The following is an 18,210-nucleotide window of genomic DNA, read 5'->3' on the forward strand; positions in this document are numbered from 1 at the left end:
CGCGGTGAGGCCGGCGCACATCCTTCTGCCGGCCTCCCCAACTTGAAAGGAGGCCCAAGCATGCTTTACGGTATGTTTGTGACCCTCCCGGGCCAGCGCAGGGGACATTTGCTGGCCCAAGGATGTGCCAGGATTGCACCCTTAAGTTGTTTTTCTAATGGATCAAAGTAATTATTGTTAGTAGCTAACTACGCAAAAAAGTAGTGGCCCATTTGGTGGGCTGCTGTGAGATACAGGAAGCTGGACTAGATGGGCCTATGGCCTGATCCAGCGGGGCTGTTCTTATGTAGTTTTAATTCTTATAAAGCAGTTATTGCTTTTCAGCTAGATCAGGAGTGTCCAAAGTTTTTGGCAGGAGGGCCACATCATCTCTCTGACACTGTGTTGGGGGCCGGAGGAAAAAAAGAATTAATTTACATTTAAAATTTGAATAAATTTACATAAATGAATATATTAAAGATGAACTTATATGAATGAATGAAGGACTTGTAATAGATCAAGGCCTATAAAAGGCCTTGTACAAAGCAAGGCTGGCCTTTCCTTCACTGCCACTGCTGCGTCACAGACGTGAAACAGCAAGCAGTGGCGGGAACCCTCATCCCACAGCTCATGCGAGACGTCAGACAGTTGCTCTCATGCTGAGAGCAGTTGCATCGGGCCAGTGTGGGCTCCAACAAATCTCCGGAGGGCCAGAGGCTCATTGGAGACTGGGGGTTCCCTGAGGGCCGCATTAAGAGGCCTCGAGGGCTGCAAGTGGCCCCAGGGCCGGGGTTTGGGCACCCCTGAGCTAGATGAAAAGTAAATTAACTGTTGTCCACTATTTATTAACACTAAGGCACCATGTTTACTGTTTCAAACACTGGGTTGATTCAGACAATATTTTTATTAAGAACGTAAGAACAGCCCTACTGGATCAGGCCATAGGCCCATCTAGTCCAGCTTCCTGTATCTCACAGCGGCCCACCAAATGCCCCAGGGAGCACACCAGATAACAAGAGACCTCATCCTGGTGCCCTCCCTTGCGTCTGACATAGCCCATTTCTAAAATCAGGAGGTTGCACATATACATCATGGCTTGTAACCCATAATGGATTTTTCCTCCAGAAACTTGTCCAATCCCCTTTTAAAGGCGTCCAGGTCAGACGCCATCACCACATATTGTGGCAAGGAGTTCCACAGACCAACCTTGTCTGACCTGCCCCTGCACTTGCAGTGCATGCATGATCTGGCCCCTTTCCCTAGGTAGGACTTGATTATGAGTTTAGCAGTCTATAGACATGGCAAGCCCGAGTCTCTGATGCCTGAGATGGAATGCCAAATGCTGCACCCTTTACCTGATGATGTACCAGCTTCTGCTCCTTCCACTCTCTAATGCTCTAGCTCAGTACTCCCCCCCCCCGACATTTCCTTTTCCTCTTTGTCCCCCTCTTCCTTTTTCCAATCCAGGGAGTGGAAGCAGAAGAGGAGCAGTGGAGGCAAGTAGGCTGCTTCGGTTGGCCTCATGGATGGACCAGCCCTTCCTATAGGGAGCAGGGACGTGCAGTGTGCGATGGCGGGTGAGGCAGAACTGCCCCATCGTAGTCCATGGAAAAGCACTGCAGCTGCCCTGCCCACTTACACCTGAGGAAGCTCTCCTTACACCCAAGAAAGTAGGTGCACTCCTTGGGTGCAAGGAGAGCCTCCTAGGGTGTAAGCAGGCAGGGCAACTGCAGTGCTTTTCCATGGACTACGATGGGGCAGTTCTGCCTCGCCTGTCACCACCCCCACACCGCACGTCCCTGGTAGGGAGGCAGTTTAAATGCAACTAGTTTTCCATATCACATGTGCTACTCCATAGAATGCCAAGTTATGAACACAGCCTTGCATGTGTCCATCCTATGGTTACTTGTAAGATTCCTTGCACATCTCTGGTAATGATTCTTCTATGAGAACTGGAGTGTTAAAACACGGTTCCCCTTTTCATCTGTGAAATGTTGGATGGTATGAACAAAGAACTATGGCATCCTTCTCCTAGGTCAGGCTTACTTCCTGAGTACCAGAACATATATAAGAAAAACACCCCACCCATTTTGCCATGGAATGTAAATTAAAAAAAAAAGAAGTCTAGAGTTTGTGGTGCAAATCACTTTGTGGTGTGAATCACTTCGTTTACTCTAACAAAAGTCCTGGGAATGTTCTGAAAAGCTCTATTGGTGACTCTTGTGCATTGAACTTCTCCTTGGAATTTTCATCTTATGAAACAGGGAACCCTACAATTTTTTCCTATATTAAATGAACGAACCATTGAGCTGTTCAAAAGTGCTGGGATTTCCAAGGACGTTCCGCAAAAGAGGAAGCATTGAAGCCCTGGAAAGCATGACAGATTGATGTCATGAGCTGCATCACATGAGTCTGTTTCATCAACTGGGGAAGGAATTGCTTTCCCAGTTGTTCTTCATCACATTTCAGGATCTGAAAAGGGGAACGTGAATACTGAAGCATTCAAGGCGGGTGTGGTTGTTTCAGTTCATGTACTGCTGCAACTTTGGGCAGGGAAGCAGAACTATAAAATGTAAACATCTGCTGGTGTGGCAGCATGGTTCTAGTTGTACCCATGTGCACATTTATCTATTTTAATTATTTCTATGACCCTTTTTGGTCCCACTGGAGAGGCCATCGAGGTTTCAAGCTCTCACCCGCTCTGACACCAAGGCCAAGCAAGGGGGTCTTGTGTCTTCACTTTTTTTGCTATATCAAAAGGTAGACTTCAGAAGCCATAGGTTGAGAACCTCCAAAATGGTTCCAAGGCTTTATCTCACTGGGGCTCAGTATAATTGTAAATATTTTAAAATAAAAAGTAATTGGCGTATTGCCTGTGTGACAAACTCATGGTTCGCTGTGTGAAGAGGCAAGCCCAGAAGTCCTGAGGATCAGGACCATTTCATTGTTGCAGGAAAGGCCGGTGTGATTGGCTAGGTCTGTATTGTGTTCTCACAAGGCCTGAACCATCTGGGTTGAGGACTGAACTAGACATAGCCTGAAAAGAAGTTGCACTGGTTCAGTTTTTCTTTTCCCACCCCAGTCTTAAGTTTTACACACTGGGTTTTTCCAGGGAGGAGTTAGCAGTAAATTGCTGAATTTAGAAATTGGCTCTATGACCCTGCTATTTTGTATAATACCATGTTCTTTTCCTAGCTGTAAACCTCTATTTCTAGAATGAGATACCTTAGCTCCAGGGGTCTACACCATCCACCAGGATAGTACGGTAACTCCTTTTCTGCTAGCTACAGCAAAACAGAAAGAGCAACTTGTCTCTCAGGGTGACTGAAGTGGAACTGCAGGTAGTTGCCATAAGAACGTAAGAACAGCCCCACTGTATCAGGCCATAGGCCCATCTAGTCCAGCTTCCTGTATCTCACAGCGGCCCACCAAATGCCCCAGGGAGCACACCAGATAACAAGAGACCTCATCCTGGTGCCCTCCCTTGCATCTGGCCTTCTGACATAGCCCATTTCTAAAATCAGGAGGTTGCACATACGCATCATGGCTTGTAACCCATAATGGATTTTTCCTCCAGAAACTTGTCCAATCCCCTTTTAAAGGCGTCTAGGCCAGACGCCATCACCACATCCTGTGGCAAGTAGTTCCACAGACCAACCACACGCTGAGTAAAGAAATATTTTCTTTTGTCTGTTCTAACTCTCCCAACACTCAATTTTAGTGAATTTTAGTGGTTAAATCATGTTTATTTCAGCATGTTATTGCATCTTCACTCCTATGGCCTTTGTCTGTGGTTGTTACAATCTCATCCAAAACAATTCCAGCCTGGAATCCTGCCATCAGTTTCTACACTGGTTGTTCTATGGATCTTGGTGGAACTTGCACTCATTCTTCAATTCATACTAAAGCTTTCTTATCACAAGAAAGGCTCTCTTCTTTTTCTTGCCCCATCCTTACACATCTTCAGGAAGAGCCTTACGCTAAAAGTGGGTGAAGCTGGGTGACCTAGCCACTCCCAGACATCTGCATGTTGCACTTGTGACACACACTGTAATTTGGGTGCAATCCTGTGACTTGTGGGAAAACCTACCAGACTTCTTGTTTTTCTGGCGGCCTTACATGTGCAGGAGTGGTGGCAATTTAAAAGACTATAGGTCCAATTATGTGGCCTCAATGAGAGGGTTGTGTGGCATTAAAATTAGATTAATGGTAGGTTGTCTTGCCAGTGGAATGAGGTATGGCCAGATGGATAAGAAAATGTTGAGGCTAGGAACAGAATAAGCTCATAGATAAATAGATAAGGTGTGAGGATAAGGGCTCCAAGGCAGGTAAGAGAGGCAGGATCTGGGAAAAGGGAACAACATAGTAGAACAATCTGGAGTTCAGCAAGACAGCTGAGAAAATGTGGGAGACAATGATTCCCAGATACTCCTTCTGACCCAGTTGCCCTGTGTCTTTAATAATCATACAGTACAGGAGAGAGGATTCTGGTAGGAACAGCTTGTTGTGGAGACCCAAGAAATGTCCAGTTATAAAACTATACGCGCCTATATCTAATGTCTAAAAAAGTAACTGCAATTTCCTTCTCTGACTGGTGCCCAAAGCCAGGTCTGTTCTTCTGTATGCAACAGCCTTCTAGGCCACTGGTCTTCAACCTTTTTTGTGTCATGACCCCAACCAACAAACAGAGACTGAGGACCCACTGCCGATCCCGCCCCCCCCCCAGGATCCGATCTGCCTGCCCTGCCCCTACCACTTGTGTCTTCACAACAGCCCTGTGAGGTAGGCCTTGGGAGCTGTGGGGCAAGACAGCAACAGGGGGCTATGCAGGATTATATCAAGAAGTCAGTTTTGATAAGGCAGGACCATTACTGGATTGGATCTAAGCCCTTTTTTGCACAAGCTTTGAAAGGTTCCTTGACCCCCCCCCCCAAATGGGGCTTTGCGAGCCCATCGGGGTCCCAACCATAGATTGGAGAACACTGAGCCATTGTGTCAGATGTCCCATTGTGCCAGATGTCATTGCAGATGTCATGCAATGAGAAGTGAGCAGATGTTAACGTTCATCCTTTTATTGACAACCGCGGCTGGAAATGATTATACAAAAGTCTTAACTGTTGCCTCTTGGTTGCAACTTTACAGGGGCTGTTCTTGCTTTCTACAGGAAGAACTGTTCCAAAATGTTCCAAACGTCTCTTTCTGTGAAAGAAGGAAATTCCCCATAATGGCTTCTAGTTATTTGTGGCTTTAGAATGAGGAAATATTTTTAAATCAGAAGCACAATACCGGATTTATGCGTAAGACACCCTTGAAAAAGAAGAAGTGCCTAGAATGACGCACTTCTCTGAGTGCACAGAATTCCAGGGGCTGTGCTATACAGGGTTTAGTGCCTTATTGGTTGAGAGCAGGTTGGAGTCTAGTAAGGGTTTGTATGCTTATAAAAGTCAAGTAGATGGCTCCCTTGCCCACCCCCAACTTGGCTAAACGGTCATTAATGTGAAGCTATCTGCTACTGCTGCCCAACGGGCAACCGAGGCAGGGCTTGGTTGGGATAGCGCCATGGCTCGGTGACTTCCTCCACAAGAGAACTTGCCAGGTTCACCACCCTTGCTGTTTTTAAACATGAGTAAAGAGTAAAGACTCTTTAAAAGAAATATTTATTGTATGAGATTGGGAGCCCACTGTCAATCCCACCCCCTCCCAGGACCCTGCCTGCCCACTCCTGCCCCCCTAACTGCCCACTCACCACCTGCCCCAGCAGTGTAACCGAATATTCTTATTAGAGCGAGCAGAAAAAGTGTCCCTGAAGCCTGGCACTAGTGAAAGCTGTTTTAGCACAATTGCTAAGAATCTGAGCAGGACTGGGATGCCAAGGCAGAAAAACACTACTCTAAAGTCTGTATCCAGCAGGCAGTAAAATCTGAAGTTTTCTCTCTTTGTGGCTATACTTCATCTCCAAGAGATTATCTCTACCTCCTTAACACATCCTCCACAATCATGGATTGAAAACCTTCTGACTTTCTTCCTATCTAGCACAAGCAGGTCCCCCTCTGGAAAGCTGTGGGGGGGGGGGGGGGAGGGCAGTTTTGGTTGTCTTTTCAGGACCAAACCTATAGATTCTTTATAGGGGTGGCTGATCTCAGTAAACTGATTGCAAGAAACTGGGTATGTTCTTGTGATTGTATTGGGTCAGTGTCAACATTGGAAGGAGTCAGTTGAGTTTATTCTGAATCTGAAATTCCAGATCTGAATTCTTTTCACTGTGTCAAGGCTGGATCCAGGATTGTGGGTAGTAGGTTTGTGGGTAGCTGTTCCAGAAACTGTGACTGTTCAAACTGGCTGTAATTAAGCTGTGATATTTTCAGTGGGTCCCAGAAAGGCCTCTGAACCAAACCTATGATTTTATATTTCAAGGCTGCAGCAGCTGGACTCTCATACGTTGGTGGACATGTTATTGACGCCTACAAGTCCTATGACCCCTTCCTTCAGGACAAATCTGCTCTGCTGCCGGCGATTATTATCATTTGTGTGGCTGTGGTGATGTTCATAATTGGATTGATTGGCTGCTGTGCCACCATCCGTGAGTCCCGGATTGGGTTGGGAATTGTAAGTATGCATTTGTCGCTGGAAATTCCTTTTTGAGTATGGAGTTATTGGTAGAGAAAGCTCAGCTCTTTGCTACAATAAAATATATTCAGAGGTTCTCCAGCCTTCCGCTGTCTAAGCCAGCCATTTTCAACCACTGTGCCGTGGCACACTGGTGTGCCGCGAGTGGCCCACAGGTGTGCCACAGGAATTTGGGGAAAGGTCATTTATTAATAGGGCCAATGGGAGATGTGAGCCCCCACTGGCAGCATGATGTGCCTTGCCAATTGTCAGAAACCTGGTGGTGTGCCTTGACCATTTTAGTGCCTTGTCAGTGTGCCGTGAGATGAAAAAGGTTGAAAATCACTGGTCTAAGCCAGCCCATGTTTTTCACAAAGAAGAGAGGAGTGCTGTGTTTGGGCACATTGAACTGACTTTGCAATGGCCTCTTAGGTACAGTGTGGCCTCATTCCTTTAGGTCAGGGGTGGGCAAACTTTCAACTTTAGGGATCCTGGACCTTTAACAATTGTGTCGGAGAGAATTTCAGCAGGTGCAGTTTGTCATCTGTGACAAACCCTGCTTTAGATCAAGCCCTGGGGAGGGTAGTGTTAAGAACCTCGCTAGGGACTGTATAGAACCCTATAAAGAAACTGGCTATCGCCTGTGTGAAGCCTGAATTTAGTGCTCAGCAGTCACTGATAAAGTGGTCTAGGGTGACCATTTTCTTGTCTGTTTCTGTGGGTTCTGTGGGAGAGAGTGGTGCTGTCCAAGCATAGAACAGATGTAGGGAAGATGGAGGTGGCTTGTCACTGACTGTCTTGTGAGGAAGAGTCTCCTACAGAAGAAGGCATCCTGACCCAGGATGTGTAGCTTGAAAGCTAGAACACTGTGCCCTGATTAGCTGGGTCTTCAGGAGTACAGCAGCTCCCAGAGCAGTAAATAGAGGAGACCAGCTGGGTGTTTTGAGATCTCTTGAACTGTAGAGCAATGGCCAGGAGAAGGCTGTGCTTCTGTTATACCTGCTTGAAAATTCCTTCCAGAGGGGCAAAGAAGCATCTTCCTAACCATCCCTGCTCTTCTCACTTCAGTTCCTGATCTTTATCCTAATAATCTTCATCGCAGAAGTGGCAGCGTTTGTCCTGGGTTTCATTTATAGAGGAAAGGTAGGTTCCCAGTTCTAACTTCCTAATCCCTGACATGCCTCCCAAATGTATGCAGTTCTTTCTGGAATTCAACTTGATCTCCAGGTGTGGTTGAATCATTGGGTGGGTGTGTGTGTGAAAATTCATAAATTACATGGTTGCTAAATGTTAAGCTTGTACTCCTCTTACGTAACAGCTGCAGCTTGTGCCTGCAGAGAAGGAAATAGGTATGATGTTTAATGACACTGGACTAGGCATTGGTGTGGTGTTTTTGTGTTTGGTTTTTAAAAATTATGTAGGATTTTCCATTACATTTTTACTGCAGGGAATATAGGGCTTTTCAAGTTCTTGATCTAATAGTTTGGGAGCTGCTGTCCTTCCATGTATGAAACGTGCACCACAATTTCTTATTGCAGGTAAAAACGGATTTGCGTGAGCCCATGGAACTAGCGTTCAAGCGCTATGATGGGAAAACGGAAGAATCTCATGTCATAGATTTCTTGCAAGAGGAGGTAGGAAAAATGGCATTTAAATGTTCATAATAGTAATAATGTTGTTCTATTCGGAGTTACTGCAACTCTTTCCTGGTAGCATCATTTATTCTGTGTGTTATGGAATTTGGAACATATTGATCCATCTTATAGACATTACCCTGGTTGCTATTTTCCCTCAATATTATGTAGGAAATTGGAAGCAAGAGATGTGCTGGGACTGAACAGTGCAGGATAGGAAGGAGGCAACCAATTAACAGCACAATTCTATGTAAACTTTCCTGAAAGTAAATCATATTAAGTGAGGCTTAACGTCTGAGTGATCTTGCATAGGTTTGCACTGTATAAATATTAATGGCCAATCCTAATAGGGCCTTATGCTGCTGGAACTAGTGTTCTGGCACAAGTCTGCGCACAAGCATCTATGTCTCCCGGTGCCAGGAAGTCATCACAGGGGTGGATGGGAGGAGAGGGAGAAATGGGGCAGAAATCAGGGTGCAGAGGAGGGCAGATCATGGCCGGGAAGGGGTTAATATCGGTGGCGGTAGTGTCGCCAATATCTTATGCTCCTTCCTGGCCTTAAATTGCCTTCCCAAGTCCACTCAGACTTGCACCAGCTGTGGCACAGTTTTGAGTAGACCTGTCCAAGCAGCAAGGGATTATGTCTAGCTGGAGGAGACCAACAGATCCTGAAACACCCCCACAAGAGATTGTATATGTCCCATTGGGGTGGTTGCATCACACTGCAGGAAGTTACATAGGATTTGGCTGCCTAAGAGGTAACCTCAGGTGGGAGATTTTCAGTTTCAAGCTGTATTCAGAATGATATTCAAACATGACTGCCATCAGCTTGAGAACCCTGAAATATTTCAGAAAGGAATTGTGGCAACTTACTTTGAACTAAAAGTTCTGCATTTTTAGAGATTTCACAGCCAGTTGTGAGAGGCTGTGTGCTATTTTTAGGAATGAATTGCTCAAGATTTAGCCATTGTCTCTCTTCTGTGTGTGTGACAAATTGGTCTTTGTAAGCACGAGGTTTTGTGCATGTGTGCTTGCGTAACAAAAATTTGATTCAAAAGAATTGTGAAAAATCATCATCTTCACTTAGCTGGTGTTGGTAACTGCCAATAGCCTGCCAGAGCCTATGTTTGGCCACTGCTGCCACTCGCTCTCAAGCCCTACCAGAGAGTATTTGCTTTGATTAGCACCACGATTGTGTCCTTGCAGATTTCTAGAACATCTGATTTCACATGTCCCAAATCTTATCACTAGTGGCATAGCCAGAAGGGGTACAAAGCACTAAGTTTTGCATGGTCTGAATGTGCTGTGCAAGCGGCCCCTCCCCTTTGTAGCCATCCCAGGCTGTGGGAGCAAAACACCTGTGGGAGGTGTATGGGGACCGTGCAGCATTTCTCAAGAGTGAGTGAACTCTACTGAACTTCATCCAGCTGTTTTGATCTTGCAGCTTCAGTGCTGTGGAGCCCATAACTACACTGACTGGATTAACAGCGCATGGTTCAATGCAACAGCAAACAGCAGTGTTCCTGTGAGCTGCTGCAAGAAAGGCCTTGACAAGATCAACTGCACAGGACAGCTGAGCCAGCCGCAGCTCCTCAACCAGGAAGTAAGGACATGTTGCCTTTGGTTTGCTGTACTGGTGGTGTGCAGCTTCTTAACCTGCTTTGTCTGTACCTTTCCCATGACCTGGGGATTGAGTTGTGTTCTTTTTTTTCCTGCTTCCATTTTTGTTTTCGTTGTGTGTGTGTTTTTGCCATCTTTCATTCCTGTTATTTTGTAAAAATAAATGTGGTTTTAAAAAATGAAAATGACAGAATTGCAAGAGATCACAGACCAAAGATGGGTGAGATCCCCTTCCAGTGGCATACCTGAGGGGGGAGCAAGGGGGACAAATGTCCCATGCGCCATCCACTGGTGGGGGGACGGCAGCCTGCAATCTTGACCCCAGGCAGTACTGGGCATACAGTACTGCTGCCTCTTTGCCCATGGCCAGTGCCAGGGAAGAGGTTGGCTGAGGCACCTACCAAGGTCCACTTGGTCACACAGAGCCACTCACTCCCTCTCTCAACCTGACCTACCTTTCAAAGTTGGTGTGAGGACAACATGGGGTAGGAAAGGGAATCTTCCATGCTGCACTGAGCTTCTGGAGGAAGGGTGGGGAAAAATGTAGTTCATAGGTGTGAGGAGAAGCAACTGCTCCTGCTGGACTTTTCCTCTGGGGCAAATTCACACCACCAGAGTGGTATCTGAGTTGGAAAGAGCTGGAAATAAAAATGAGGCCTTCTAGTGAGGTGAGCACTAATTAAGCAGAGACAGCAACATTTGTAAAGGTCAGGATGCTTCATGATTAGGATTTCTAGCTAATTTTTTTTCCCTTTTCTGATCATATCCAATGGAGCCTGCAAAGAAATGATGGGTGTACAGCCTGTCTCAGCCTGTTTCTTTAATGCCTTGTTCTCAGACAAGTGTTGTAGTTTATGTTGGCATCTGCAGTCATTCATCTTTGTCTTTTCAGGGCTGTGAAGAGAAAGTGGAGTCCGGGATACAGAGTGTCCTCAGCTATGCTATGCTTGTCGTCCTAGGATTTGCCATTGTGAAGGTATTGTATCATAAGGTTTTAAAGAGGATTTTGTGAAATAGGGTTAGAAGTCAGCTGGGATAGGAGAGAACTCTTAAGCTGTGGGTGCCCATTAAGTCTCCCCTCCTGTCCTCATGCTTTCCAGTTCCAACACACATGCCTTTTACCTTGCTGGGGGTCTGTGTGCACGTCACTTGTTTTTAGTCTGGGCAGCATTGATCCCTGAGTAATTAGCTTGTGAACTGGCATTGCATTGACCCAAAGCAGAATGTGAGAGGCTTCCATATTGCAGAGGACGCCCTAGAAGGCTACCTAATCCTTTGCTTAATTTCGCCTTCTGGCAGGTTTCTTTGCCTCAAACCAGAGCATGCCTTAAAGTGGAATAAAGCAATACAGCTTGCTTATACCTGATCTGGAATTCTCAAAACCAGAATGCTCCAAAATCCAGAACTTTTTTTGAGCGCCAACATGACATAACATGTCCTTGGGTGCTGGCTGGCGTGCATTCATAACAGAACGAGAAATCGTGGTTCAATGTACAAATTGTGTTTCATGCACAAAATTATTTAAAATATTGTATAAAATTACCTTCAGGCCGTGTGTATAAGATGTATATGAAATGGAAATGAATTTTGTGTTTTTACTTGGGGCTCATCCCCGAGACATCTCATTATGTTTATGCAAATATTGCAAAATCCAGAACACTTCCAGTCCTAAGTACTCTGGAGAAGGGATACTCAACTTGTATTGCTATCTGTGGACAAACAAATCACTACCACAATGCACTTCAGTGTAGTTTGGTACTTCTCAGTTGACTCTAAAGCTCTTTGTAAAGAAGCCCAGTGGAGGCTGACAGACGAGCCGTTTAATGGCACAGAATAAAGTTTAAATAGATGATGGGTTATTAGTCAGTAGCATAGTTGGGGGGGGCAAAACGGTAAGTACTGCAGGTGCTGCAATGCATTGTGTAAGCGGCCCCTCCCACTCACCATCAGAGCCACTCCAGGCAGTTACAGCAATGTGCAGGAGATGCATTTTGATTCAGCAAGTGCTTATATGTTGCCATCACTGCCCAGAATGGGTCCAATGACGGACGGGTCAGAGGGGCTGCTTACATGGTGTGTTGTGATGCCTGCAGTACTTACCATTTTGGGCCCCCCCCAGCTACGCTACTGGTATCAGTAGCTAAAAATGACTTGAATTGTCAATTCCTCTGAATGTATCTGTTACGAACATTAACACTGCTTTTTAATAATTTTCCTCTCATTACAGTTCTTTGGAATGCTCAGTGTCTGCGTGCTGACCTGCAAGAAAGAAAACAATGGCTACCACCCTCTGCATTCAGGGGGATTCGCATGATAGGGAGACTATTTTCCTTCTGCTCTTCCATGACGAAGTAGACTTGGAAAAGATGCCCTGAACAGAAAATGTTTGCCTGTTTTTGTAAAATGCTGAATTTTATCTCCTTGAAGGAGATCTTAGTAGCTTTCAAGAGTTGTAGTAAAAATGTGAAATGACTTGGCTTCAACGTATGCCCCCACTGGTGATTCAGCCTGACGTTCTTTCCACATAGTTGAACCAAGTTGATGACTCCCTTTCCTTGGAAGAATAACAGATGAAGCTGTTCAGTAGAAAACTACCCTGATCCAGCTGGGTGGTCCGCAAGCAGAAACTGACTACTGTGTGTTCATTGTAGCAAATGTCTGAAATCTGGTGAACGCTGCCATTTTTCTCACTTAAAATGCAGGCAGTCCTAGATGAATCATGTGAATGCTTGAAAACAAATATGTTCCCAGTTTTGGGACATACGTGAATATTGACAGTCACTTTTAGGTGACAGTCACTTCTCACGTCTCAGTTTTGGGGCATTCACAAAATTCAGCTGGGATTATCAACATTCAGATGTGAATGTCTATCAGATTCCGATTCTGTGGATATCACATGCATCATATGGGGCTATGGTGCCTTGCACTGCTTGTACTTATCTGACTAGAACTTTGGTGTTGTCAGCTTTTGATCGTTGACGATTTGATTCCACCTCCCATTCCCCGCTCATTTGCTGCCACGTGATCAGCAGTGTAAAAACCAAAAATTATAGCACTGATCCCATCACTGGAATTCTGAGATCTGGTGTACAGCTGCCTGTCGCACTGAAATTTGCACTTAAGGAACCTTTTGCCATATGTCAAATTTTCAGAGTGTAAGTATAAACTAGAGCTTCTAGTTGGATTGGCTTATTTGGAGAACAAACCAGTATTTACTGGAATTCATTTTAGTGTGTGAATGGAAATTTGTGTGTGTTTTACTGGAAATTCACGAAAGATGTGATGAATCCTTGCAATTAACTTCAAAAGATGTGGGCAGTTCCAATATTTATGTTCTTAGACTGCACTGAGAAACTATTGTCATTCTAGGTGAGCAATAAGGTTTGAACAGCACTTACAAGCGTATCCTAATGAAGATAAGGATCAAATGAAACTTTATACTGTGTTTGTTTTGCTTGTCTCTGGTGTGGCTTCGTTTACTTCATATAACAAATATTGTGGTTTTATGGGTAGAAGAGCAAGATTCAGCTATTTTTTCTCCTTAACAATTTTGCTTATATTTCTCATGGTTCCAAAGATATCTGGATTAAGCATAAAAGAGTACCTTATAAATTTTAAATAAAATCTTTTAAAATTTAATTCTGCATTCTATTCTTTTCTTTTTAACTGGTATGAAATGGATGGAGGAAAGTGAAACATCTCTAAGTGGTTTTTTAAGCTTGCAGAACTTACCTGGGAATGTGTCCTACTGAATATAGTTGAACTTACTTCTGAGTAAACATAGGATTGCACTGTACATATATTTTTACTCTTTGCTGATCTGCAACTTAAAAAAAATTGAATGGGTGACAGAAGATTCATTTTGTGCCTCTTATTAGGTGTTGTACTCGTAATATGATGACCCTGTTCTGCCCTATTGAAGGATGTGGTGGTAAGACCTTTGCTAAAATCAGCGGTTCCCAAAGTGTGTGCCATGGCTCCACAGGGAGCCACAGAAGCCAGCCAGGGGAGCCAAGGAATCCTCGTAAAAAAACCCACCGCCCAATATATAGAATTGTAGCCCTAATGGGAGCTGCAGTCAACGGTTCAGTAGCTCAAAGGAGAAAAAGTTTGGGAACCACTGGCTTAAATACTCCCCAGAGCTGCTGAATAGGCTGGGGCAGTGGTTCTCAAACTCTCTGGGAGACTTTGAGAGCCACTAAGTTCTTGCGTTGGCTGGAGGGGGGAGGCAGCAGGGGCGGGGGAAGGCAGCGCTGCTCAGGGCGGCTGCAGGGGCTTGGGTTCCCCTAAAGACAGTTGGATTCCACTTCCGCTAAAGTGCGATCACTCTGCATCTACTTTCACTGCTGCGGGGAGCCCTGCTATAGGTCGCGCTGGGCTCCCCGCACCCCTGGGAGGCTGCGGGGGCTTGGGTACGTGTGCCCAAGCCCCTGCAGACCCCCCTGAGCGGTGCGATCCTGGGGATTGCGCCGCTGCCTCCTCCCTGCCTCCAGGCTGCCCCCACCCCTTAAGGGGGCAGGGGCCAGGGCCCGCAGGCTGGGGCGTCGCAACGCCCCAGTTTGAAAAGCTGCCCCCTGGCCTGGGGGACAAAGTGTAGAGGCACCCCAAAGTATACACGTGTGAAAACAAACTGATTTCACACTGAGATCTCTTGTACCTCAGCCTAAATGTCCCGTCCCGTCCCCGTCCCCCCCGCAATATGGGGATAACTGGACAATTAGACAATTTCCTTGTTCTGCAAGAAACAAAGGCATATGCCTCTGTTTTGCTGACCTGGAATGGCTCCAGAGGAGGGAAAGGCTCCCTGCAAGACTTGTCCCCCCTCTAGCTATGCTACTAGTTTGAACCTTTACTTAGGTAATGATTCCCTCTCTGCTTAACCTTCAAAAGGGTAAGGTGAGGGCAAAATGCAAGCCAACCGAGTGTTGGATTTGGGCTGCTCCAATCCAGCACTTGGTTGGCTGACAGAGAGACACCTGGAGCTTTCAAATGTTCCAAATCTCCCACAAATAAATGTTCACACAAATTAGGATCTGGGTTACAGACAAGGCAAGTTTACCTCACTAGGAGCCTGGATTTCTCAGTTATTTTATATGGATAGCTCTCTCACAGCTGCTCAGCTGGAGAAACAAAGTTGGATGATGTTCAGATTCTACTAATGAAGTCCGTGCTTCATATTGAGAGTGAAAATCCTGCTTGACTTTTAGATGAAGTGCCACTAAATGTTGTGATGGTGTGTGGCTCCTGCCTTTTGGGGGCCCCAATCCTATCCAACTTTCCAGCGCTGATGCAGCCGCCATGCAGCCGCCATGCAGCCCCAAGGTACAGGAACAAATGTTCCCTTAGCTTAAAGTGGCTTCTGTGACAGCGCCCCTACTGCAGGATGTAGTTAACACCCCATTGGCACAGCTGCATCAGTGTGGGAAAGTTGGACAGTATTGGGCCCTTTGACTCTTTTAGGAACGGCATGAGGCTGAATGGGAAGCTGCTCTACCTTGCAAACCCTGATTATGGTATCATGTTCCATTTCTTTATATTTGCTGCCCCTGTCTGGTCTGGTCTGGTCTGGTCTGGTCACTGTCTGGTCACTGAGAAACTAGTAGTCTTACAGTTGTATTTCCATGCAATCAGGTAATGCCAGGTTACTCTCTGCACCTAAAGACATGACAACCTAGAGCAGTGGTTCTCAAACGTTTTAGCACTGGGACCCACTTTTTAGAATGACAATCTGTTGGGGCCCACTGGAAGTGGTGCCATTAACCTAGAAGTGGAAATATGGCTGGAAGTGACATAATCAAGCAGGAAATTTTTTTAACACCCCCTCTATGACAAAATCAATTAAAATTATTTGACAAAAAATTATTTGACAAAATAAAAAATTATTTGACAAAATATTTTATATTTTATTTGACATAATAAATATTTTTATAATTAACAAATAAATAAAAATAAAAATTATTTGACAAATAAAAATTGTCAAAAAATTGACAAATAAAATTGACAAATAAAAATTGTCAAAAAATTTTGACAAATAAAAATTATTTGACAAAATCAAATAAGTAAATTAAAAGTTTACAATAATTATAAGTTTAAAAATGTATTTAAAATAAAGAAGAACGCTTCTAATACTCCCAAGCAGATGCTGATCTGTTTAAAAAAAATTCCCCAAACATTTGGGGGAAAGGCTGAAATCCTATCTATACTTACCTGGGAGTAAGCCCCATTGACTATAATTGTTAAAAGCATATACATAGTAACCTGCTAACAGTACAGTCCCCGAATGCAGTCACATACCATGGTAGCATCAAGCCTACTATAATAAAAATAAATAAAATACACATTGCAATGAATGGAAACCCACCTGAAATTGGCTCGCGACACAGCAAGTGGGTCCTGACCCACCATTTGAGAAACACTGACCTAGAGTTCCTGAGAGGCTGACAGTCAACCTAGAGGCTGATAGTTCTGTGACCTGTACGCAGAACTTCTTGGTTGTTTCTGATACTGTTTTGTTTTCCTTCCTGTGGGGTGTGGTGCCCCAATCTGGATGAAAATGCAGCAAGGAAGTATTTTAACTTAATTTGGACTGGACTGCTACCCAGGACTTATTTGTCCCCCCCAAAGGCTCAATGATATGTGTTAGGGCTTGCTTTGTTTGCTTTTGCTTTGTTTTATGTTTCACTGTTTAACGTTAACATTAATTTTTTTAATGTTTTTTATTAATGTTTTTTTGTTTAGGACATTTGCTGAAGCATAAGAACATAAGAAGAGCCCCACTGGATCAGGCCAAAGGCCCATCTAGTCCAGCTTCCTGTATCTCACAGCAGCCCACCAAATGCCCCAGGGAGCACACCAGATAACAAGAGGCCTGCATCCTGGTGCCTTCCCTTGCATCTTCCATTCTGACTGAGTCGATTGCTAAAATCAGGAGGTTGCGCATACACATCATGGCTTGTAACCCGTAATGGATTTTTCCTCCAGAAACTTGTCCAATCCCTTTTTAAAGGCATCTAGGCCAGATGCCGTCACCACATCCTGTGGCAAGGAGTTCCACAGACCAACCATACGCTGAGTAAAGAAATATTTTCTTTTGCCTGTCCTGACTCTGCCAACACTCAGTTTTAGTGGATGTCCCCTGGTTCTGGTGTTATGTGAGAGTGGAAAGAGCATCTCTCTGTCCACTTTATCATGGGAAAGGCGGGATATAAATTCCTCAAATAAATAAATGTAAATAACAGCCCAATCCTGAGCCATCTGGCGCCCAGGGTTGCAGCGGTGCCAAAAATTGGCTGCCACTGCATCCTGATTGTGTTACGGGCAGCGCAGGCGGCTCCTTGGGAGAAGGGGACTTGTGTTCCCGTCCCTTGGGTAAGCTGAGTAGCCCTGCAATGGGGCTACTCAATTCTATGGCGACCCAAGGGTCGGTGTAGAATTTTGAGCGTCCGTGTCGGGCTGGTGGCCCAAAACAGAGGCTCAGGATCTGGTGAAGCTCCACCACCTGCTCATTCTGTCCCCCTCCCCCCGGCATGCCTCCTCCCTGCCCTCTCCCCCTGCCCTGGAATGCCTCCTCCCCACGTCTCCCCATACCCCCACCTACTTCTCCACTGCCTGGCGGTCTGCATGACTAGCACCAGCAGAGCACCGGTGCACACTGTATAGGATTGACAATGAAGGCGTTTGACACGGTCCCTCACCAAAGGCTACTGAAAAAACTCCACAGTCAGGGAATTAGAGGACAGGTCCTCTCATGGATTGAGAACTGGTTGGAGGCCAGGAAACAGAGAGTGGGTGTCAATGGGCAATTTTCACAATGGAGAGAGGTGAAAAGCGGTGTGCCCCAAGGATCTGTCCTGGGACCGGTGCTTTTCAACCTCTTCATAAATGACCTGGAGACAGGGTTGAGCAGTGAAGTGGCTAAGTCTGCAGACGACACCAAACTTTTCCGAGTGGTGAAGACCAGAAGTGATTGTGAGGAGCTCCAGAAGGATCTCTCCAGACTGGCAGAATGGGCAGCAAAATGGCAGATGCGCTTCAATGTCAGTACGTGTAAAGTCATGCACATTGGGGCAAAAAATCAAAACTTTAGATATAGGCTGATGGGTTCTGAGCTGTCTGTGACAGATCAGGAGAGAGATCTTGGGGTGGTGGTGGACAGGTCGATGAAAGTGTCGACCCAATGTGGGCGGCGGTGAAGAAGGCCAATTCTGTGCTTGGGATCATTAGGAAGGGTATTGAGAACAAAACAGCTAATATTATAATGCCGTTGTACAAATCTATGGTAAGGCCACACCTGGAGTATTGTGTCCAGTTCTGGTCGCCGCATCTCAAAAAAGACATAGTGGAAATGGAAAAGGTGCAAAAGAGAGCGACT

The 18,210-nt window shown here is 45.4% G+C and overlaps 1 protein-coding gene across 1 annotated transcript in view; it reads left to right on the forward strand.

Annotated features, from left to right (window-relative positions):
• LOC136641076 (tetraspanin-36-like) overlaps positions 1-13,478 on the forward strand; it is a 28,834-nt gene extending 15,356 nt beyond the window's left edge. The window contains exons 2-7 of the mRNA XM_066616693.1: positions 6,394-6,585; positions 7,654-7,728; positions 8,124-8,219; positions 9,664-9,822; positions 10,732-10,815; positions 12,067-13,478. Of these exons, the coding sequence (XP_066472790.1) occupies positions 6,394-6,585; positions 7,654-7,728; positions 8,124-8,219; positions 9,664-9,822; positions 10,732-10,815; positions 12,067-12,153 (693 nt within the window). The 3' untranslated portion in view covers positions 12,154-13,478. The remainder of the gene's footprint in view (positions 1-6,393; positions 6,586-7,653; positions 7,729-8,123; positions 8,220-9,663; positions 9,823-10,731; positions 10,816-12,066) is intronic.
• The last annotated feature ends 4,732 nt before the right edge of the window (positions 13,479-18,210 follow it).

Source organism: Tiliqua scincoides, chromosome 2 (assembly GCF_035046505.1).
Source record: "Tiliqua scincoides isolate rTilSci1 chromosome 2, rTilSci1.hap2, whole genome shotgun sequence".
Lineage (NCBI taxonomy): Eukaryota > Metazoa > Chordata > Lepidosauria > Squamata > Scincidae > Tiliqua > Tiliqua scincoides.